Source organism: Condylostylus longicornis, unplaced genomic scaffold (assembly GCF_029603195.1).
Source record: "Condylostylus longicornis isolate FDR11 unplaced genomic scaffold, ASM2960319v2 ptg000135l, whole genome shotgun sequence".
In the NCBI taxonomy this organism is placed as follows: domain Eukaryota; kingdom Metazoa; phylum Arthropoda; class Insecta; order Diptera; family Dolichopodidae; genus Condylostylus; species Condylostylus longicornis.
In genome coordinates, this window is record NW_026578103.1 from 14,681,287 (window position 1) to 14,706,202 (window position 24,916).

General features: G+C 22.6%; 3 protein-coding genes across 5 annotated transcripts in view; all 3 read right to left on the reverse strand.

Moving 5' to 3' along the window:
• LOC129615145 (uncharacterized) overlaps window positions 1-718 on the reverse strand; it is an 85,922-nt gene extending 85,204 nt beyond the window's left edge. Inside the window, exon 1 of one of the 2 annotated variants that reach the window (XM_055530223.1) lies at window positions 589-718. The gene's annotated coding sequence lies outside the window, so the exon portion shown is untranslated. The remainder of the gene's footprint in view (window positions 1-588) is intronic. The other variant, XM_055530224.1, reaches the window with a different exon arrangement.
• Window positions 719-3,092: 2,374 nt separating this feature from the next.
• Window positions 3,093-20,076, reverse strand: LOC129615298 (hybrid signal transduction histidine kinase L). Of its 2 annotated transcripts, XM_055530434.1 has the most exons (7): window positions 19,787-20,076; window positions 16,742-17,432; window positions 14,682-14,925; window positions 14,497-14,612; window positions 13,738-14,256; window positions 12,043-12,202; window positions 3,093-3,330 (listed from the first exon to the last, which is right to left on the reverse strand). In XM_055530434.1, the coding sequence occupies exons 2-7, from the start codon at window positions 17,261-17,263 to the stop codon at window positions 3,272-3,274; spliced, it is 1,620 nt and encodes a 539-aa protein (XP_055386409.1). In that variant the 5' UTR covers window positions 17,264-17,432; window positions 19,787-20,076; the 3' UTR covers window positions 3,093-3,271. The 2 variants fall into 2 exon arrangements, with proteins under 2 accessions (XP_055386409.1, XP_055386408.1); XM_055530433.1 differs by lacking the exons at window positions 3,093-3,330; window positions 12,043-12,202 and adding an exon at window positions 12,515-13,297.
• Window positions 20,077-22,150: 2,074 nt separating this feature from the next.
• Window positions 22,151-24,707, reverse strand: LOC129615407 (DNA repair protein XRCC3). The gene is made up of 4 exons (XM_055530606.1): window positions 24,646-24,707; window positions 23,480-23,823; window positions 22,948-23,151; window positions 22,151-22,885 (listed from the first exon to the last, which is right to left on the reverse strand). Exons 1-4 carry the CDS (start codon window positions 24,656-24,658, stop codon window positions 22,670-22,672), a joined length of 777 nt encoding a protein of 258 aa, XP_055386581.1. The 5' UTR covers window positions 24,659-24,707; the 3' UTR covers window positions 22,151-22,669.
• Window positions 24,708-24,916: the final 209 nt, after the last annotated feature.

Consider the following 24,916-nt stretch of genomic DNA (forward strand, 5'->3'; position numbering starts at 1 on the left):
AAATGTAAATTGAAACCGGTTTTGTTTTTTTAATATAACAAGTTTTTTTTTATTATTTTTAATTATACAGTAATTTTATTACACCAAATATAAAGATATATGTTTTTTATTAATTATTTTTTTTAATTAATAATGAAATTTTTGTATTGGAATTAATAATTCTTGTAATAGTCGAAATAAATTTAAATACTATGTATGTATGTATATGTATATTTGTTATATAAAAATATATGTTAATTTAAAATTTAAGTAATTTATATTCTTTTATTTCACATAATTTTATAAAATAAAATTTAGAAATTATTAAAAATCCATGTTATTTTATTTTAATTTTATAGTTCTATTTAATTTCACAAATTTTATACTCTACTTGAACTACAAAAAAAAAAAATTAAATAAGGAAAGAGCTTTTGTATACAGGTGTGTAAATAAGAAAAAAAAAATAATATAAATTTTTTTTTCTTGATAAAATTTCAGTTTTATAAAATTTAATATTATAAAAAATTTAATTTAAATAAAAATTTATAAAATTGTTTTTTTTTTTTTTTAATTATAAACAAAAAATTTACAATTTATACAAAAATAAACCTTTTATTTTAAATGCATTTACAAAATTCATTTATTTTTTTTTGTATTTTTTTTTATTATTGTTTTTATTCCATCAATGTGCGTTATTTTATTAATGAATATATGAACGAAGCAACAGTTATTAAGCGACTGATTTTACTATATAGGTATTAACTTTATCTATTGTGCATGTGGTAAAAAAAAAATATTAAAAAAAAAAAAAAAAGAAGAAATAAAAGCCAATTGGTGAATACATACACGCGTAGTATAAACTTATATACACTATACACATTTATAATGTAATGTGTATATACAAACATACATACATTGGTATATATTTTTATAGAGTTTTATAAACAAAAGATACATTTTCCCTATACACAAAAATATATGTTATATACAAATCTAGTTATTCTATTTTCTGTTTATATTTTTATAATTATGTACATTATGTATGTTTGTATATACTTCGGGAACTGAATAATATATAAACACATGTGGCGAAATTATATTATGACAAGGAAAGTTAAATTATGGTTTTATATTATTATAACGCTGTATATAACAGTTTAAGTCAGTATAATTTGAATTAATGATTCATTTAAGTATGTGAATGTGTGTGTGTGTGTGTTGTACGTTAATTTAAGTGCTGCCACTTTGAACAAACTAAACTTATTTTGTAGTTTTGGAATTAGGTCTATTTCTTTTCGTTTCTTACTGTTTTGATTACTGTTTGACTTTTTTTTTCATAAATATTATAATTTTTGCTCTGTAAACAAATTGTTCCCTGATAAAAATTTTTAATAGTGGCAATGCTGCTTATTTTACTTCTTTTATAATAATTTACCTGTATATTTTGTTATAATATTGTTATACTATACATAATGTACATATGTATATGCTATATAAAAATCTATTAAACCCAACTTAAAACATTTAAACTTTATCTACATACATACCTATTAGTATAATTTAATTCAGATATAAGATTAGATTTTTTTTGTATACAAACGTAAAAGCTTTTAAATTTTTTATACATTACATGTATAACAGTTATATCTATTAATATTTTCGTATAAATAAAAACGGTTTATTTCATTAAACACAAGTATTTTTACATTTTATATGTTAATAGTATTTACTATATTTATATTATATACATATATATATAAAGAAAATACATACATACGAATTGAATCATAAATTTATATTTTGTTGTTTAAATATATACATATTTACAAAATACATGCATAAACAAGTTAAGGTGAAATTGTACACCATATAGTATAAAAACGATATTCGATTTTGTAAAATCATCATCGCATCATACCAAAAGCAGCATACATAGAGTAAAGCTACAATTAATTAAGATATCAAAATATAAACAAATGTACAGGTACATACAAAGCGTATATGTGTGTATAAATAAACTTCGTTTTTATAGTTCAACATATTATACTACACAGCGACAAAATTTAATTATGAAGAAGCAGTAAGAAAACAACAATCACACACATAGAAATATATATTTTATTCCTACTACACAAATACTCTTATATGCATTTATTAGAGTGACCAGTTATGAAAAAAATTTATAGCAGAACAAAAATTTAAATAGATAACGAAGAGGTAAATTATTTTATTTATAAGGAAAATCAAATAACTATGACGCTTTTAAATATAAACAGTGTCTACATCCAATAATCTACCATATATTTTTAGACTGCAATTTGTTTAGCGAATGTAGAAAACCCATTTTGATTTCATATTCTTTGCTCCAAGATGGGAACTATGACTTTAAAAACAAAATCCTGCCAGTAAAGAGTGTGTATGTATTTAGTTTTAATATTTCAGATTATTTTTTAATTGATTCTGTCCTACAATTTTAAATTATGTATAGTAATAATTTTTTTTCAGTACTTAAAATTCAGAAATCGATTAAAATTCCATTATTAAAAATAATTTATTTAAGTTTACAAAAATGTAATGAAATTGCACCTGACAATTTACAAAAGTTGTGTGTATTCGTGGAAAAAAATTTATATTTTGAAGATCGTTTTAAGACTCTGTTTATTTGGCGTCTCTTTATTTGAATGAATTTGATAAGACAAACTTTCTTTTTGCGTTTGGTAAAGAATCAATGCAAAATGCCAATCAATCGAAAAAATACCCAAAAAATGTTATACTATACACATGTTATGTTCCTGCCATTTCTTTTCTAAATACTGGATTGATATAAATTCTTTTAATGGCTTGATTTTATTTTTTTCGAAATCAGAGAATTTCTAGAATGTTAGTGATGGTTGAAAGAGAGACAATAAATTGTTGCTTCTTACAGACTTCTTTACTTGTAGGTGTTCCGAATCAGCTTATATAACCTTGTATTAAATACAAAAAAATTTCAATTTAGTTTGTTTTCAATTTATGTATATTTTCAATATAATATATTATATAAAATTATTATAATTACAATTATATTATTCTAATAATATTATTCCCTTACAATATTCCTTTAAAAAAAATTCATGTTCACTGAGATTTTAGTTAATCATGCGATTTCCTTTAAATTAAATTCATTTTAAATATATTTGAAAAATATTTGAAAATAATTAATTATACACAATTATCACACTAAAAATTATAAGTTTTTCTTAATAGAATTGTTATGCTATACTTTATTATATCATTATATATAAATTATATTCTAAAAGCGATTAATTGAATATGGATCAGACATATAGAAACAGCAACTACAAGGATAACCTACAAGAAAAAGAAATTAAATAAAATAAAATAAATCTTAATAAAATTATTAAATTTATAAAATAAATAAAATTAAAATTTCAAAAACTTATTTAAACTATTTTAAGAAACTTTATTTCAACTATTACTTAAATTATGTAAGTTATTATTACTTATTCATATAACAAAATCAATTTAACCATTGTAAGCTTAAATACAAAGAAATTAAATTATTTAAAGAAATCTAAATTATCTAAAAGTTCTTTAATAAGAATAATATTATTTATTAAGCAAATAAAAACTAATTGTCAATTTTCTAATATTTTTTTTAGGTAATTTTATAGTAAATTTATAATAATTGTTTTTTATTTTACAAAATATATTATTTCACATATTTCCCTAACTCCCATTTTAATTATTTTCATTTTTATTAAGAATAAGTAATGCTGAAATATATAATTGCTAATATAAAAAAAGAAATTACTTTAAAAATTAAAAAAAATTAAAAAAAGAAATCTGATAGGAATAGCATATAACCGACCACATTACTAATGTGTCACATAAGATTGTCAAAACTTCCTTTAAATATTTACTAGAAAAACGTAAATTTGGTTATAAGTACAGTATCAGTTTTCGTGATCCGATATCCCTGCAAAATTTTCAAGTTAACAATAAGATCTCAAATATAAAATTCCAAAAAATTTCCTCAATTAGTTCCTGAAATATTGTCAAATACGTAAAATCGAGCCTGATAGTTAAAGTTCCGTTTCTGAGCTCTAATATCCCCAAAAAATTTATTACTTCATTGTTTTAACACTTCAACTGAATTCAACTACTTAATTTCAAGGAAATTGGCTAATTATCTCTCTGTATATAAACGAAGATGTAAATTCGGCCCATATTAAAATTTAAAACTCCACACTTACTGATATCTAATTTTCTCAAATGATTTGGTGGGTTGTGGGATATTTTAATCGGAGCTTTTAAGCCGAATTTGAGATTATGATCTGCCCAGATAAATTGGTAGACAGTCATCTCTCTAAAAAAGTTTATTGTGTTTCACTATTCGTTTCTCCCGAACTCAATATACGAAATTTGGTACTATCTATATGAAATTTCAGTTTGTTCACGATACAAATTTAAAGATGCTTAAACTTGATCAAATAGAACACCATCTATTGAAAATAATATGTCGACTTGGTATAAAAGTTTAAATATGGTGAAAATGAAAACGTCATCATTTTCTCTCATTTTTGTTCAAAAAGTATTATATCAGACGTTTTACATACAAAAACTTCATAAAATTTTTCAAGTTTTATGAAGTAGCCATACCAGACAGACCTATCAATGATATAATATGCATATTAAGCAAAAGTTTTTAATTTAAGAAAGTCAAGTTCATTCTTATCCTCGTACAAAAACAAAGGAGAAGAAGAAATAATTTTTATTTAAAAAAGAATTTGGAAATAAGGAAAAAAATATTAATTTACAAATTTTCATTTCAATTTTTTTAAATACTGTTATAATTAAATTTTGATTTCAAAAATAATTATTTCTAACTTGAAACCAGTTTCTCCACCAAATTACTACACACTAAGTTATTAAATAACAATAAATTATGCATTTTAACTAAATTTTATTACTTATTATTAAGTGCCTAATTTAAACTTATCCCAAATAACCATTTATTTAAGTTAATGTATGTATATTATATAATTTGAAAATTTAAATATATAAGTACGTATGTTCATAAAAATGTGTGACTAACAAGTCACCTAAAATCTATAAATTAAATTAACAAATCCTTATCTGTTATACATTATATTCGAATTACTATATACGTAGAATGAAATTACAGAACCAATTTGAAAAAAATTCGAATACATTTAAGTTATTTTCGAATCCTAATTACTTTATAATATAATTATAATATATGCGTACATTATAATCAATCAAGTATGAAAAAAAGGAAAACAAGAAAGACAAACAATAATTATTATTTAATTTCTAGAATCCATCGTCCAACAATATCCTAAAAATAAACCTAACAAACTAATTTCCTATAGCCACTGACATTTTTATTAATTTAATATACATTAGCTAAATAACCTACAAATACAATAGTAATACCGCAATACATTATGTTTGTTTGTAGAAGTCTTCTATTATGAATACTTAAATAAACATATTATGTATGTATGAATGTATAAGGACAAAAATTATTTATCTAAAAATAACTTAAATATTAAAGTTTCAAAAAATATTAAATATCTTAAATGCTTTACCGCGACACAAAGAAAACAAAAACTTTTAAATATCAAAAAAGAAAAAAAAACACCGGATATTAGAAAACGATTTTCAACTTTTTAATAATTAATAATTTTGCTATTATTTTGTAAAAAAAAAACAAACAACTTCATATTAACCCTTAAGAGGACAATGGGGTCTAGTGAGTCCCACAAACTCGTTTATTTAATTTATCTGCAATATGTTAAAAATTGTGGCAATTATGAGCGCTGTTTTCATTGCTATGAATAAGTAAATGAAAAGAAAAATGGCTGAAAGTTGAAAACTATTTTTTAGCAAGGAAAACATGAGTGAAAGATGAACAGCTTTTTCATTCTTTTTTTCCTTTGATGATGGCACCGAATTTTCCTCCATATAAAATTATGGCAATGCACAATGGCAATTATTTTTGACAGTTATTTTCGTTAATTTTTTAATGATGACACTAAAAACGAATCCATTTGAATGTAAATGATAAAAAGAATGATGACAGGCCCCTATGACATTAAAAATTCCTTTTGATGTATTATTATCGTTTAAATATTTTAGTGTTTTATCGTTAAATCTTATGAACTTCATAAATATAAGAAATACAGTAATACCCCGCACTTACGTACCCTTTGGGACTGGAGCGTGTACGTAAAACAAAAATGTACGTAGAATGAATCTACTACTTTATTGATGAATAATATGTTTGAAACAAACTAAAACAATAAATATATAAATAAAAAGAAAAAGAGGGATATTATGTATGCAGTTTTATACTTTTATTTTATACGTTTTTATACTATATTTAACACTTAACGTGTATTAAAAAAACAAAACAAAAAACAAATTCATATACATATATAAATATCAAACAAAACTGAAATATAAAACATAAACTTCAAAATTCATCAATACATAATTTAAATATAAATAATATTGTAATTGTTACGCGAGAGCTCAGAACACTGGAGCTTGGATTAGCCCCGGGAGAGGAATGTTTAAGAATGCCGCCAGACCAGTCCAAGTTACCTCCCTTTAATACCGCCATCATTCCCAAAGAGGAAGGAATGTTGATAACGAAAAGTATTTAAAGAGAATAAAGAGGGGAAGGGACGGCAGGAGGAAAAAGCTGAGCGAAGAAGATCTTTAATAAAACTATGACAAAAAAGAAGATAATTTTGGACAGCTTTCCTGAGGATAACAGTAATTCAAATTTAATTGCTCCATGATGTAGAGAATGATGTATCATCTTCATCTTCATTGACTTGTTTTGACTTGTTTCTACATGCATTCACTCATAAAAAAATTTAGGTTTCATAGAAATAATGTACAGACATACAAAAACACGTTGTTACAAGTGTACATTCTCAATTTGGTATACATAACTTTTTTTTCCATAAATTTCAAAACCAGAAAAAATGTACTTGTACGTAAGTGTGAATCATTGTACGTATAATGGGCAATTGGGGACAAAAATGAGATGTACGTAAGTGCGAGGGTACGTAAAACGAGCGTACGTAACACGGGGTATTACTGTATATGGAATGACCGTTGGACTACTTTTGCTTTACAGTCGTTTAACTTGTCCTCTTGAGGGTTAATGGCATATCATATTATTATATATTATCATATCATATTATAATATTATATACATTCACTCACATATTTATACTTACCACAAATCCAATGTAGGGCACAGTTATTTTTTTCTGTATATATGCCAAAATTATTTATTCGTATAACGTATAACATTAAAAAATATGTGTAAGCATACATTTTTTTAAAAAGGTTATCAAATTGTAAAAATTCATTGTTGTGTTTAATTTTTTTTTTGTAAATTTTAAAAATAAATTGAAATAAATTGATCAGTCCCTATAAGTGCCGAGGGCTGTAATGGACCTGTTATTTTTTTATAAGTTTTATAACAGTTTTTCTAGTTATACGTATATAAACTTAATATTACTATATTATTATTAATATATGAATATAAAAATAAATTAGTGAATACAAAATGAAAATGAGTAAATTACAAAGATATATAAGAAATTAGAAATTTTATGACATCCTTTTACAAAATAGAAAAAGTTATAAGATAGAAAATTAAATAAGAGAAAAAGAGATAGACAATTAAAATTATGAAATGTTTTTTATATGAACATGTTAATCACATCACCAGAATTTTTAGTGCGTATAACATTTAGAATAGAGAAAACACTTTCCTGCTGAAATTTAAAAACAACCATCAAATTTGATTATAGAATTTAAAATCACTTCTGATCTTCAAAATGAGTATAAAAAACGATTTGAGACCGCTTGTTTACATCGTACGTTAAAACACAAAAAAAAAATTTATTTTGAAGAAATAACAAAGGAATTTTTGATATTTTGAATCGAAATTTAATCAAAGAGTGCAAACAAGTAATAAAGCTCAATTGAAATTGAAGTCAACTGAAACAAAATTCAGTTACAATAGGTACTTTTCCAGAAGGCAGAACGTTATTGTAAATTACGTTATTAGAACGTTATTGTAAATAAATACCGAATGTTATTGTAAATTTCGGTTTTTTTTTTACTTCTTTTATGTGCTAATTCATTTTGTAGGAACAGGAAATTATTTAAAGTAGGTACATACATACTTAAATTGTGTGCGATTTTCATTTGTAAATGAATGAAAATGGTTTATGTGATCAATATGATCGTAAAATTGATGACGTTCCAGGAAACTCCCATAATTTAAAGTAAAAAATTACAAATATCATTCAGTAAATTTTGTTCTTATGTCGATTTAAATGATAATTCGATGTTTTTTGTTATTTTATTTGCTAGCAACAGTTTTGAATTTTTTGGTTCAAATTCTAAATACAAATATACTACATTTTGGTTGTTAGGGTTCAAGGTACGTACATATTTTCATTCTCAAATTATTCAAGTAAATCTTAAATTCTATAATCTTAGAATATAATTAACTACATATATTATATAATATTAATACTATTGAAATAATATTAATATTTATTGGGCTGCTTTTGTGTTTAATAATTTGTTATAGAGAATAAGACTTTTTTATTTCTTAAATTCTTTAAATTAAAAAATGTGAAATTTTTATTATATAACACTACTGTTTCATAATTCTATATTTTATGATTATTAATACATGCCGCGCTGCTAGAATAATGGTGATAATCAATTTAATTTATTGAGTAACAAGATATACGCACGTTAATAAAGTAAGATGACAACAATTTTAGCATTTCTGGACCACAGCGATGCTTTAAAAGAAATTATGTTTTCGAACGATTTTATGAATTTAGAATTTTATTTCTGTTATTATTTATGTAATAGTTTTCAAAAAAATATTTAATCATTATTATGACAAAATATGAAATAATAATATTATGATTCAAATACCCTATCCTGTATATGTATAATATGAAAATGAAGGAAAACAATAATTTTACTGAATGATAAGGGACTTCATTTGTATAAATGTATACAATAATTACGAAATAATTAAGTATTAAATTATAAATAAGCAATTGCTATATAAATTTCCAAGCTAACTTTATTATATATTTTATTTCTTGTATTTTCTTTTAATTAAAACTTACAATTTGCATATATTACTTCGTTTTTTTTTACAGTATTTTTGAAATTATTTAAATATAGATTATTAGATTTCTTACTTTTGAAATTTATTTTAACAAAATTCCAGTACAAGTATATATAAACAACGTATTTAATACTTTATAAATCAACATTATATATTTTTTTTTAATTTTATTAATTTTTTTTTATATTTTATAAATATTTTTTTTTCAATATTAAAGCATTTTAGATTTTAATTTTTCTGATTTTATAAAACTATAACATACAATATTTTTGGACGGAATAACTTTTAAAATTTTATTGTTAAAAATTATTATTAAGAACATAATTTATTAACCCTCTAATGCACAAGTAAAGTTTTGTTTTCGAAATTTTTGATTTCAATCAAATATTAATTTTCTCGTATCTTAATTGGTTAAAAAATATTACCAATAAAAAATCAATTGTAGTCTTAATTTTAATTACTTAAAGTTATAATTAATGTAAAAATAAATTTGAAATTAATAATTTTTGATTATTTACTTAATAAGACTATAAGGCCGCGTATATATATATATAGATGACTTGCGAATTAGAGAATTAATTTTAAGATTTATGTAATATTATAAGCAGTATTTTATATATAAGTATGTAAATTATTTGCAGCTTAAATTAAAATATATTATTATATATCTTGTAAATTTTTGAACAACACGAAAATCAATATGCAAACTATTTCGTTCAGTAAACATATTAATTTTTTTCAACAATGTAAATCACCGATAAATTTCATTTTAAGTACGATATTTGTAATTAAGTCTATTAAATTAGTGATGCCGCATTTGAAATATAAATTTATTTGAAATAATATATATGTATTAATATAGTATTTAAATGTAATAAAACCACAACTTTTATATATAATACTATAGCAATTTATGCATAGTAAAATTAACTGGGCAGTTTTCATATATACACCCATACATACATATATAATAAAATTTTACATATACAAACATACAAATATGGATAATATTCTTACTTCTTCATCATTTTTAAAATATATTTTAAAATATGTTTTAAAAAACATAAAGAAATAAGAATATTATCCATATGATAAGACCAAGACATGATATAGTTTTTGTCATTCTACTTTATTCAGCAATGTAAATTAAATTGGTAAGCTATAAGTAAATTAATAAGAGTACTGGTCTAGTCCTTGAATAAAATTCAATTGCTGAATATTCAGGAATCGAGAATAGAATTTTATACCATTTGAATTTTTTTATTTATTAATTAAATTAAATTAGAAACTTTTAATGATATATGTATGTATGTAATTTTGCAGGGTTAATAAAGCAAAAATGATTTATTAGTAAAACAATAATAATATATAGATGTATAAATTAAACAATACACTACAAACTCGGTATTTGTTTATAAAAATTTCCAAAAGAATTCGAAAACGTGCTATAAACAATGAAATCTTTCCCTTTTTCTTAATTTTAGTAATGATTACTTTTCAATTCAATTTAGTTTTTTTTACAAATAAAATATTTACAAAATATAAATGAAAAGATTTTAGTTGAAATATTTAAAATTTTAAATTTCTGAAAATTCATGAATATAAAAAGAGGGCTTATAACATCAATTTAACATTTTCCAAACTTTTGATATTATAACTGGGAAATAAAAGTTATGTAGTTTGAAAATTAATTTGCATTTAGGTAAACGGCCAAATTTTCTTTAGGTCTGTATTTATGTGTTTGTTCTACATAATGTACATTAATTAATTCAATAATTTGACCATATCACATTGATATAATTAAATAACAAAGCATTGATATAATTAACTATTTTAATTTTAGATATGAGTTTTGATACGGTCTTAGTAACTTGTATACTAGAATAACACGTTTACTTCTATATAATATTTTTGTATATAACATTTATTAAAAATTTTGTTTAAAAGGACCTAAATTCGACCCTTTAATTTAAGTAACATTTTTATTTAATATATATTTGTATTTATATATATGAATAAATTTGAATCCAGAGGAAAATAAATTTTTCTAATGACTTGTTTGCTAGAAATTTCTATTAATTTTTAATAGTTTTACACATAAATTTAAAAAATTATAATAATATTAGAATAAAAATAAAATTCGGTAAATAATTTTTGTTAATTCCTCTGGCACATACAACTAATCGAACCTGGTATTAATTTTTAGTTTTAATATTTAATCTAATCGAGTTTTATGATGAGTTTTTATATATGTATTTTAATACTTATTACTTAAGCGTGAATAGTTGATTAAATTGAGCTTTTTCATTATTTCAATAAAATTATTTCAAAAAATATTTCAGCAAATTTCTCTATCAATATTTTTGTAATGTATATATGTACATGTTATAAGAATTATGCTCAAAATTTAAATATGTATTAAAATTTGTATTTGAGTATTAAAAATAATAAATGAAAATTTGATTTAATGTTCTTAATTAACCAGTTCCAGTAAATTATTTCAACTCTTAAAAATAAATTGAAGTTAAGAAATTGATATGTATATAAGTAAGTAGATGTGAATTTGATTAGTATATACAAAAATGACGTGCATATTATATATAAAATAAAATAAATTGCAATAAATTTTTTTAAAATGTTAATTTTCTAGCATATTTTATAGATTTTATATATATATATAATTAATTTTTAAATTAAACTTAGTAAAATTAATGTAATGTATATGAAAAATATTTGTTAATATTATTATGTTCAGTGATTCATTTTTATTTTCATGATCATCATAAAAAATTAATTATAGCGTTCAGATTGGATAATCCAATAAGCACATTTGAATATTTTGAACTTGCCTCGTGGTTTGCACGATAGATGTCTTTCGATAAATTGACATGGGCAAATATAACTGGCACAATGACGTGACGGTTCTGTTATACTAACGTCAGAAAGTCCTCGTAATGCTTCATTACCCCAGCGTGACGCATATCTCAAAAATATGTTGGTTGACATTTCCTACAAACCACGATATACAAACAATAATTTGATAATTTTTTGTTTTTATTTAAAATAAAAAGAAATTCTATAATTTATTCACTTTACTTGGAATTTTTCATTTCATACATTATATTATATAATAGATATATACTTTTTTAACATATCAACAAAATTGAGTAAATATTGAAAATTTTTAATAATTATTAAAATATTGAACAAGAATCATATACATACATATATTATCTAAATTGAAATTATGTAAAATTTAAAAATTAAACTTTAATTTTAAATAGATTCATAACAAAATATCTACTATACTCAGTGCAGGAAGTGAAATAAAGGAGACTATTAATATTAAATATTAAATTAGTTCTTCATCAAAATAGCTCTATATTATTTATTTAGCATTTAAAATAATGGCTAGTTAATTTTATTGCTTTAGTTTAATTTTAAAATTTATTATTTAAGGTTTTCAACTATTTAAAACTATTTCAAAAATTAATAATAAAGTTATAAACAAATGCAAGCATAATTCCGGAACGGATATTAATTAGATCAGAAAATGATTTTAATAAATCATTGAAAGTAAACTATATAGAATCAAAGAGTGTAATTGGTCACTTTCTGCACTGATTATACAATTGGTACCCATTGGTCTTTGTCTACTACAGTATATAGTGTACATATATATTTTTATTAAATATTTAACAAAGTTTACATTTACAAATTTTAATTTAATTTTTTTTTTAATTTAACAAACACAATTGCAAGATCAAATTAGTATAGAAAACATAAAAATTTTAAATAAAAGAAATATAAAGTAACTACATCAATTATTTTAAAAACAAACATAATATTTTAACATTAATATTATTTTAATTATAAATGTTTAAAAGGATTGTGTAAACCACAACAGCATTGAGCTTTTTCTTGTTCTAGTTTTATTTTGTTATGTAGTATTTCTTCTTCATATTGACAGGGGCAAACCGATGACATCAAATGTCTTGGTTGTTCATGAACACCAGCTTCATTACATGTCCAGTCCAAACGGCGTCTTAAAAAATCTTTACCCCATCTTTGTAAATAAGTCAAAAATATTTTCTGTGCGACAGCCTATATTTGGTATATATATACACAATATTATATGCAAAACTTGTACAATATTATAATTATTATTAAAAAATATCTATATTAAATTGTGATATGTGTATGTTTTTATTATAATATGCTGGTTATAGAGAACTATAATTTAAGTTTATAAATAATTGTAAATTTTTAAAATTAATTTTAATCAAACAATATGTTTTAAACTAAAAACAATTGAAAGTATCGTCACTTTCTTTTAAAATAATCTTAGACAACAATTTTGCGATAACTAATTAAGGGATTTTAATTATGTACATATTTAAGTATACGTACCTAGGTACCTAACCTAGGTATGTAACGCACAATTTTTTTTAAAATTAATGTATTCCAAAAGTAAAATTCCTTATTTTTTTAATATATAAGTAAAAACTACAGTAAAGTTTATTAAAAAATATTTATGTATGTACCTGTTTTCTTGATAATCGTACTGGATTGCTACCTTGTATAACAATATCATTTAAATCTAAATCAAGTTTTTTTTCCCAACCAGCTTGTATACTATTACCGAGCTGTTCTTGTCTTTCAATAAATTCATTTAAATATGCGATACATTGGGCTGGATCAAAATACATAAAGCATAAATTAACTTTGTGACACGATATCCGTCCACGATCATCTAAAACCAACAAAATCTTATGTCTCAATAATTGTTTATTAACTCTGCCCAAACATTTTTCCAGCCCACGTGATAAACGTAACTTCATCCACATACATGCAAATATTGCGGCTGCATTTAAAAATAACCAAGCCACTCCTAATGCAAATAATGCGATACCTTGTAGACCAGAAAATAAAAGTACTAATAGAACACAAAAAGCAAATGTAATCCAACAGACTAGAACTCTCTTATAACAAATATTATATAGAGTGAAACGATAATCATTGACTAAAGATTCCATAGCTGACACATATTCTTCGACGGTAAGCTAAAATAAAAGATTTTTTTTATTGTTTATTTATAAATAGAAAAATATAAGATATTATAATTTTAAGCATAAAATTTAAACATTGTTAAAGCATTTTGTTTAATTTGATGAAAATTTGATGAAAATTTTTTGTGTAAAATACAATATTGATCATACAACAATCCTTCAAACAAAATCCTTCAAGAATCTGGTGTACATAGGTCTTATTCAAAAAATGTTTAACTTTTATAAAAATATTACCGTTAATCCTTGTGCCATAAGTTCTTCTGGAACTAATTCTGGCCGAAATACAGCAGGGGTTATCCATGGCCATTTTGTATTAGTTGGTAACAAATTAACAATCACATCACCATTGGCTAAAAAAGAATTATATATTTTTAGTATTAAAAATTAACCATAGCAGAACATTTTAAATAAATTTTTACCAAAACCTTCCCGTATTCTTCCAGTTGATAACTCAACAGTTCGAATTGGTGACGATGTAGGCATGGAAATTGAAACATTCTTTGGTGTATTATTCGAATTTACGGTATTGTTTCTATTGCCATCATTATTATTATGTGAATTTATATTTGAAGTATTTATTCTATCTATATTAACATGAGTACTTTCCGTTGTTAGTACTGCGACGCCTGAAGAGGAAGGAGCAGTTGATGTAACGGATCCAACCTTTATGTAAAAATAAAAGTGATTTCATTAATTTTGTAATCTGCATTATATTATAATTTATATATTGATAAGCAAATAAAAATATATAAATTTATACGTATACATATTTCTTACTTATTTTATTAATTATAAAAAAATTAAATTTTTAGTGCCTTTCCTTTAATTTTCAATAATTCGTTAAAAAAATTAACAAAGCTTAATATAATTTTATTTAAAGTATACCTATGACAATGTATATAGCAAATAAAAAGGCAAAAAAAAATATTTTTACCTAAATAAAAATAAAAAATTATGTGAAATTATCAGACATTAATTATTGTTTTTACAATCTTATAAGATTTAATTTTATGTAGAATAATATTGCTTAATATAAGTCATACCTTGCAGTTTCTTTATTACAATAAATAAAACAAAGTTACATACTTATATGTCTAAAAATAACCTACTTAATTTTTTTAGAACTTTCAGCATTATTATACGCACGTACGTATATGTTGAAAATTATTTTAAACAAAAGGTCTTTCAATAAGATTTTTCCAAATTTGAAATAAAACATAGAACAAATTGAGAAAAGAAAACATTTTAATTACAGTTTGAAATATACTCGATACAATTACGTACATATGTTTATCTAATCAAATGGTGTCCTCTGTTGCGTTTACAGAAGTTAATTCAAGTAATCTAACTGGAGGGTCACTTTATTCAATATTTGCGGCCTTATCTCAAGAATACTCATTACTCATTTATATAGATCAACAGTTTTAAATAGCTCTATAATTAGTTAAATATAAAAGAATTGATTTACATCAACTTTACGGCTGACGTTAATGACAATTTTGTATGTTGGCGCCACCACGAAGAAAATGGAGACTGATATACCAATCTGTTACATTTCAAAACATTTCTATCTAAAACCCCGTTATATAAACTTACAAATATTATACATATTATGCAGTTATACATATACTTTAAAAAAAGTAAAATCTTCTTATACACAAAGACTTCTTAAAGTTGTTAAAAATCCGAATGTACGTATTTGCATTTTAATTGCGTTGCGTCTTATTTTTAAAATGACGTACTACATATTATATGCGTGCATTTACATTATAATTATTCAAAAATTCAAAGTACATGAACCAATTTTAAATATTTACTCGTAAATGGTTATTACCTCCTATCTGAACATTAATAACAAATTTTTATAACTTTTAAACAAAAGTAAAAATTTCTTTAAAAAATATTTACATTTAAGAAATAAAAAACCTTTGTTCAAATATGTAAAATGATGATAACACTTAGTAATTTATTAATTTCACTGCATCTTCAAAAAGAAAGTAAAAAAATATGATACTTTATGACTTTTAGATTATATAGAGCATATCATGTATAATTTTAATCGTCAATTGAGACCGTAACAACTTGTTTATAGAAAAATTTTCAAATAGGTGCATTTTATTTTAAAATTTTTAAGCATGTACTTAAATGCAAATTTAATAAATTCGGAGTCAGTAATTAAGAATATTATTTATAAATGAGTAAAAAGGAAAGATTAAATCATAAAGAATTTAATAATGCTTCTATAAAATTGAAAAAATTTTTATCAAAAATAGCAATTGTTAATATAATTTGCTAATAATTTAGTTGATATTATATACCATGTTTAATGAAACTATTATATCCATTACAATTATATATAATGTACAAACACATGTACCCACACATGTTCAACAAACAATAAAGAATATATGTATATAATATTCAACAGATAATAAGCAAACAGGAAATTTCTATTTATATTTATATAATTAAAATTTACCTGTGTCAATTGTTTTAAAGCTTTTTGTGATTGTGACTTTGGGGTACTTATATTAAGCGGTGATGTTTGTGTTTTCGCCTCCAATTTTTGTATTTGTGTTGCAGGTGAATTATTATTTATAATATTATTACTATTATTAATATTATATAGAGTTGTATTTGAATTTTCATTAACATTATTTTCATTATTTTCTTCATCAAATTTAACCCATTTAGATTTATCCGTTAATTTATTTGGATAATGTACTGTTAATGATGTACTGTTAGCATTGTCATTAACTTCCAAGGTAATATTTGCATTCAATTTATTTCCATTTTGATCATCTTCCAATTTTAAATTAATTTCCGTCATATCATCATCAATTTTATCAATTGTATTGTCTAATTTTCCAATTTGGATATTGCTTAAAGGATGATCAATAGTAACATTATTGTCTATATTGTTCGCGTTTAAATTTATATTTGATACAATTGAATTATTTTGTAATGTATCCCTATTATTTTCATCAAGTGATGCACTCATTATTATTGCTTTTAATTTTAAATACCGATGAAAAAATTGAATTTAAAATTTTGGTTTGCTTTTTTTTTATTTCTGTTTAAGTTCATGAATTTCAAATGTTTATTACGCAGGTTTTGTCATAATTAATTTTTTGGCATTCTAAAAAGTCTTTTAATTGCCTTTTTCTTATCTGCATAAAATATAAAAATATTAAACGTAATTCTATTATTAATTGTCATGTTCAAATTTTACATAATGTATATATATATGCATATAAGTTAAAAAAAAGTATATAAGTACAAATATATGTATATATATGTATATATATAAATAAAAAATTTTTTTTGAATATGTATGTGAAAATTTAAAATTATTAAACATAAATTATTAAACATGTCACAGCAGTTAATCCTAGTTATATTTAATTAACAATATTTCTGTTATGTTTTTGTATTAATATATAATTTTGCCAAATTACAATATTTATAATTAAAAAAATTCTACAAAATAAATTGCTCTTTTAATTTAAAAAATAAATTTGAAAAGTCTTATTGTAATTTGTGACAGTTACATTTTAAATGCAGCATCAATTTTATTCTTTTAGCAGTTCACATCAGATCTGCATTTACACGTTTCATAACTCTGTTACGAATACTTTATTTTCCCTGTGTAATACTGTATACACAATTAACAGAATATAATATAATATATAAAAGGGGTTTAAATTATATAACTGAAATATTTAATAAATATCTTCTTAATATCTTATTATTAGAATTAATTGTTCTAACAACCCTGAATTTTTTTGTCAAATTGAAAAAAAATTTTAAGGCTTTGTTATACACATTTTATTTGTCATTCATATGGAAAGATTTTAGACCACTTCCTTTATATTATAAACTTATAGTATATGCCTTTGCCTTTAACGGAAGACAACTCTGCTTAGTAATTATTTAAGTACAATGTTAAGTGTAAAAAAAATAGAATCATATATAGAAATTTTTTTCAATCATCTACTAAAGTTCATGTACATATTTGTTTTATATGGCCTGCAAAAACTTTCCAAAAATACTTATTAATAATAATTAATATTTCACTAATAATTCAAAGCAAAACATTACTGTACATAATTAACATATGTATATATATGTATATATATATATGTGTGTATGTTTGAATATCAAAGTGCCTTTCCCTTCGTATAATAAAATAACCTTCGTAAACCTTCCTTTCGTATAATAAAATTAGAGTTTCTTACACGTATTACAAAATAATAGTAGCTTATTTTTACAATAACAATTATGTTAAAGTAAAACTAGCTAAAACTAACATTGATTTTAACTTATTTCACCTACAAACATACGTGCATACATACATATATTCTAATGTTGTTTTAAGAATCAAACTGTCAAATTAAAAACTCATAATTAGTCACTCAAATAGCAATTTAAATAGGTACCTACATATGCATGTATGTATATTGTATTTAAATCAATATTTTATTTACACAATCATTATTGAGAACCTATTCCATGCATACTCATATATATATATGTATGTACATATGTATGTTGATTATTAATATACTAACTATAAAGTAAAAGATTCGCCAAACAATAATAGTAACTTTTTAAGAAAGAATGTTAAAAATTAATATTGTGTATTATACATACTATATAAATATGTATGAAGGTGTATATAAACGAACATACAAAAATACATACAAATATAATAGTATGTAAAAATTCTTAAAGCGTTACGTATTCAAAAAAAAACATAAGAAAAAGGTGAATTTTCATAGAGAGAAAAACAAGTTTAAGTTTAAACATGTGTAAATTTTTATTAATATCGGGTTTTTAATGTTTGATAAAAAAAAAAACAAAAAACTTAATAATTTCAAAATTATATTAATTGATCTGAAATTAATTTATGTATAAATAATAATTTCAAATAACTTTTATGGAAAATTCAATAAAATTTTCAAGTATACATGCATACATACATATGTACATATACTTAAAATGTTTTAATATTCAATGAGATATTCATTAAACTTTTAAAAAATTAACTACGTGATTTAAATATTTATTATTAATTTAGTAAATTGGAGGTTTTTAAATATAGGTACATAGGTCTATAATCGAGTTTTATTATGGTTGTTTTACATACATGTAATTTAAATCACACGCATACTCACAAATATTAAAAATTTGAATACATTAAACATTATATTGTACACATTTATATATTATATTTATTGAAAATAATACATATATAATAATAATAAATATATGTATATACTTAGTTATAGTAATTTTAAATCTTTATAGTACAAATTTATAATTATAAATTAATAATATATAAATTGGTTTTTTTATTAATATATATCACATATACATATATATATATTATATACTTTTTTTTTGTATAAAACTTAGTTACTTATGCATATTTTTTATTTATACATTATTTTACAACCATAAATATATTATATATTTATATAAATATAAATGTGTATATATATACATATATTGGAAAACATACTGATCTACGTTACATAAACTTTTTATATTATTTAAAATAAAATATCATGTGTTTTCGAAAAAGATATTGCAAAATTTCTAAATTATTATTTAACGCGATTGATCCGAAGAAATTAAATATCTAAATATTTACAATGAAAATTAAAATATCACGTTTATATTATTAAGAATTTCATAAAAAAAAAAATAAAAATTAAAACAAAAAAAAAATGTTAAAATCACAGAAAAATTTAACTGTGTTTTTTTTTTTTTATTATTTTTTCGAAATACGTTGTAACTTTGACAACGGCACACCCCGAACTATTTGAGTATATTATTTACGTACTTAAAAACTAAATAAAAATTGAATAAAAAATAAGAAACAAAAGAAAATACGAAAAAAAAATAACGTCCAACTTTTAATTTGAGAAATTTTAACCATAATATTATTTACCGGCCAAATAATATACATACATACTAATAATAATTTTTACCTTAAAAATAAAAAAAAAAATATAAAAAATGTATGAATGTATTGAAAAAGAATGAAAAACAAAAATGACTGTAAGGTATTTTATGCATGGAAGTAAACTTTTTTCTTTTTTTCTTTTTTTGTTTTACTACATATTTTTGATAACTCTCTTTTTTTTTTTATTCTCAATTTTTATAACATTGCATACGTGTATGTTTTTTACCTTTAGTTCATGGATACAAAATGTTTTTAACTCATTTAGTTTAGTTTCCTATATAGGTAATTTTATAAATGTACGTTAAATATATATGTATGTAAGTAAAATAGGTTCTTAAGGTTAAGTATTGTATTAAAATTTCTTATTTAAAGTTAGATTTTGAAAAAAAAAAAACACGACTTTTCGTCAGCATCGGAAATTAAATTTAGTTCTAGAATAGTTTTAACTTGTAGAACTTTCAAAAATTGTTCGCTGCACAAACTGAAGCATAATGTAGATCATTCGCAAATTACTGGCTATAATAAAATGCGTTTGAAAATTGATTTTGTATAAAAAAATGTCAGAAATATAGCGCAGCCATAGTTTGAGCATAAGACATTAGCCTTTGTTTCATTTAAATTTCAATTTCAAAATTTTTAATTTTCATAACCATGTCATTTTCGAACTACTGAATTTGCAGACTGCGAAAACATAAAAAACTTAGCTGATTTTTTGGCCCACCGTTTAACGTTGCGCTACTTTAAAAATATAAGTTCTAATGTAAATGTTTCAGCAGTCAAATTATTTTTTATCACTTATTCTATAGTGGAGTAATTCAATACCACATCAGTAAAATCATTTTCAAAACTAACAATTTATTCTTAAAAAATAAGTATGTAAACACTAATGAATCTGCAACACGAAGTCATTTTTAAAGAAAACAGGTTAACTATATAATATTTAAAGTATTATTTTATCTAATAAAACAATTTTTATTTCTGTTATAGCAGAAATAAAATTACAATACAAATAAATTTTTTTAATTTTTATAATTTTCTCTTTCCGCGAGAATGAAGGTTGTTGATATTGTATGTGTTTTTTATATAAAATAAAATGTTTTAATCATTATAACTTTTATCAAGTTATACGATTTTTTCAATACCTACCTATTTCTTATTTGTAAATTTATATTTTGTTATAATAATTGTTATGTATGTCTTTATATAATAAAACCATAATATTATTAGTATTATTCTTTAACTACACATTTTTGTGATAACGGAATGAAAGATTTATTTTAAATAAAATGCTTTAATCCTTTATTTTAAAAACATAATTTTGTATTGAAATCTATGATTATTATTTTTTGAAAAATAAGGCCGATTTTAATAAAGAAAAGAAAATTTTTCAGAAATTTCTATTGTATAAGAATTTTAGTGTAAATATTGTCATTTATTCCTTTATATTACGCATCATACTCTCAAAACCGTTTAGATAATATGGAACATTTATTGATAACTACATTTTAAAAATGAATTCCAAATTTATTATTATTTATTATTTATAAGAATTTTTAATATTTTAATAACATATGAAGTGTTTTAACAAATCAATTCTTAACATTGAATTTAGCAAGGTTTTAAAATTTTTAAAAGCTTGCTTTAAACTTTAAGAGTTGCATTTTTGGAAGACTTCTAGGTATTTATATGTTATTTTGTCTAGGCTTGCAGCTACATGATGTAGACAGACCAACATTTCTTAGAAAATATAAATATTCATAAAAAATTGAAAAAGAAAATTTTATTTTTCGTAACGAAATCTGCCAAAAAATCAATGTATGTGTGCTATTTCTTATCAGCCCCAGTAGTTTAAAATTAATAATGAAACTATGTGTTTTGTTTTAAAATTAAATTTTTTTTTAATAGCATTTAATTTAATTACTTTTTTGATTATTTTTTCAAAAATGTGCTACTAATTGAAACAAATGTTTGTAATTACACAAATATAACACAAATTAAAAATTCACGAAAATTAATTTAAGAAAAAATTAATTTTTAGAACATAATATCTATTAAACAAAAAAGATAAAAATCTTAACCAATATTATTCTATTTACACGTCCACTTAAAGTTCAGATTCTATTACATCCGCTTAAAGTTCTAAGTTATTTCTTAAAAAACTTTTTATCATAATTACAGATCTTCAAGAACCAAAAATTTTAATAATTAAATACATATTTTTATAAAATTTAATAGCATTGCTAGTAAATAAAATAACCTTATAAAATCTCTTAGAACTTTAAACATTCTACTATTTTCCAAAGCGTTTCTTTTGTAACAGAAATTTATCGAACATGCTAGATTTATACATACATATGTATCTAGATTTTGTAATTTTGATTTTATTTACAAAACAAAATAGATAACAAAATGGTATGTACATAAATGTAAGCAATTTTAATTACAATCTGAAATCCCCCCATTGGTAATGGAAAATACACATTTCTTATTGCTTTCTATTTCGGGACAGTATATCACTTCGAATGTCCTGGTAACTTTTGAATTGCAAACTTTTTCGTCCTTTTGAAACTTCTCAATTTTGATTCGGCAACGCACTTGATTACTCCAAGTTAATCCTAAACATGGAATTAAACAATCGTCAACTGAAGCAACCTTAAAATAATTGATACTTGATTTTGTGAATAATTTCAGCAACAAATACTGTGGATACCCACTTGATTCGAGCAAACAACAACACAATTATACTTTTGAACTATTTCTGTTAACCTATGACCTAATAAAGTTAATTTAGCAGCTCTTTCTGAATACTCGGTTTCCATTCGGAATATGGATCCGATTGAGTCAATTACAATAATTCCTATTGGATTAGTTTCTAATATTTTAAGCAATTGATTCGATAAACAGCTCATTAACATATCCTAAAAATATTATTCGATATTATATCCTAAAAATATTAACAAATGTATGTATGAACATATCTTGAAATATTATATTCTTATTGTAAGAAACGAAACAAGTGATAGTGATATCATAAAAATTTTAAAAATTTGTTGTAAACACAAACCTTTTGAATAATTTCATTTGTTGACAGTGCAATGTCTGACATTTAAGATAAAAAAGATACATATATCACTATCTCTTATTGATTCGATTCTAAAAGATAAGTCGTTTCTAACGATTAATGATTTGATTCCCCATTAAATATAATTAAAATAACGGTACTGTTTTCCCGTCACAAATATTTACCGTATTTTTTATAAGTTGAATAAAAATTCCATCTAAGAAATCTTCTGTTATCATTTGATATTTTTGCGCATATTGAGTAGCTATTTGGGTAAGACGGATAGTAGGAAATTTTCCTTCAGTGTAAATCAGAACTGCTTTTTTCTGAAACCCTCCATTTTTCTCAGGCAACTGAACGGTTAAGCATAATTGCATCAAAATTTGTGATTTACCGGTACCTGCTTCTCCATATATTTCAGTTATTCCACGTGTAACAATTCCTCCGTTTGTGCAATTGTCTATAGAATGACATCCGAAAGACAGTTTACTCCAACGTGTCGAGAAAGGATGTTGCAAAAGATTATCAGCTAAACAAACGATATTAAATAAAATAAAATAGCAAGCCTTTAAAAAAATATGCAAGCCTATTAAAATGTTCAAGTAAATTTTTTTTTTTTGTTGCTAGTTTATACTTTCTTCGCAAAGCGAAGCGTAGTCTGTTGTGTTAACTAATCTTGGTTCAATTAAGTATTATGTAAATTGAATGTAAGTGAATGCGGCATGCTATTACCGAAATCAGTTGCTCTATGTATTTTATAAGTTCAATACAAAATGTTAACGTACGACAATCGCGAAAGGTGTGAATTTTCAATTTAAAGCGACCGGCGTTGGGACTAAAATAAAAAGTAAATATTGGCGGCATGCCAAAATTGATGTATGGAATTTTTGAGTTTTCCATTTAATTTATAACTGACTGTTAAGTGTTAATGTAAAATCGAATGAATACTTTTCTTTAGTCAGCTTTTTTTCCATACAATCACGGATATGACAATAATGCAAATTTAGACTCTACGAGAAAATGAGTAGTTCAAAATATTTTTGCATAAAATTTACAAATAGGTACCAATCACACAAAATAACCACAATGGGTTGTTGAATAGAGTCGTATATTTTTGCACCATGGTATGTATTATATACATATATATATATTATATATGGGTGTGTATATCTTTTGTACATACATACATATATGAATGCAGTATATAAAAATATTTTTAATGCTAATCAATAATATTATTGAAACATAAACGAAAAACACTTTTAAACTTAAATTGAAACAATAATATTGTAATATTTACATAATCTAAAAATTTGAAAACAAATCTATAAATATTTAATTATAATAATACCTCTTAGAAACATTTTAAAACCGCTAAAAAATTAAGCTTCATATTTTATATTGGCATCAAGCAAAATAAACAAACATAAATAAATTAGTACATACGTCTACACAGTGTTACCAAAGACAAAGTTTAGTACAAACAACAAAATAAAATATTACATGGAAGTAGTAAGCACCTCAACCAGTACGTAGTATGTGCCATAATAATAGATTACATCACAACACTGCTGCATATTTCAACACCTTTACGATTATATGATTGAATGTTATATTTTCTA

Excerpts from the sequence above, each read along its gene's own strand:
- LOC129615298 (XM_055530433.1), bottom strand. The coding sequence starts at position 17,263 with ATGAGTGCATCACTTGATGAAAATAATAGGGATACATTACAAAATAAT. Across the intron at positions 14,613-14,681 it reads AAGAATACGGGAAGGTTTTG|CCAATGGTGATGTGATTGTT; the intron begins GTAAAAATTTAT and ends ATTCTTTTTTAG. Across the intron at positions 14,257-14,496 it reads TTATGGCACAAGGATTAACG|CTTACCGTCGAAGAATATGT; the intron begins GTAATATTTTTA and ends CTTTTATTTTAG.
- LOC129615407 (XM_055530606.1), bottom strand. Across the intron at positions 23,152-23,479 it reads TTCAACTTATAAAAAATACG|GATATGTTAATGAGCTGTTT; the intron begins GTAAATATTTGT and ends TAATATTTTTAG. Across the intron at positions 22,886-22,947 it reads TTGTTGTTTGCTCGAATCAA|GTTGCTTCAGTTGACGATTG; the intron begins GTGGGTATCCAC and ends AATTATTTTAAG.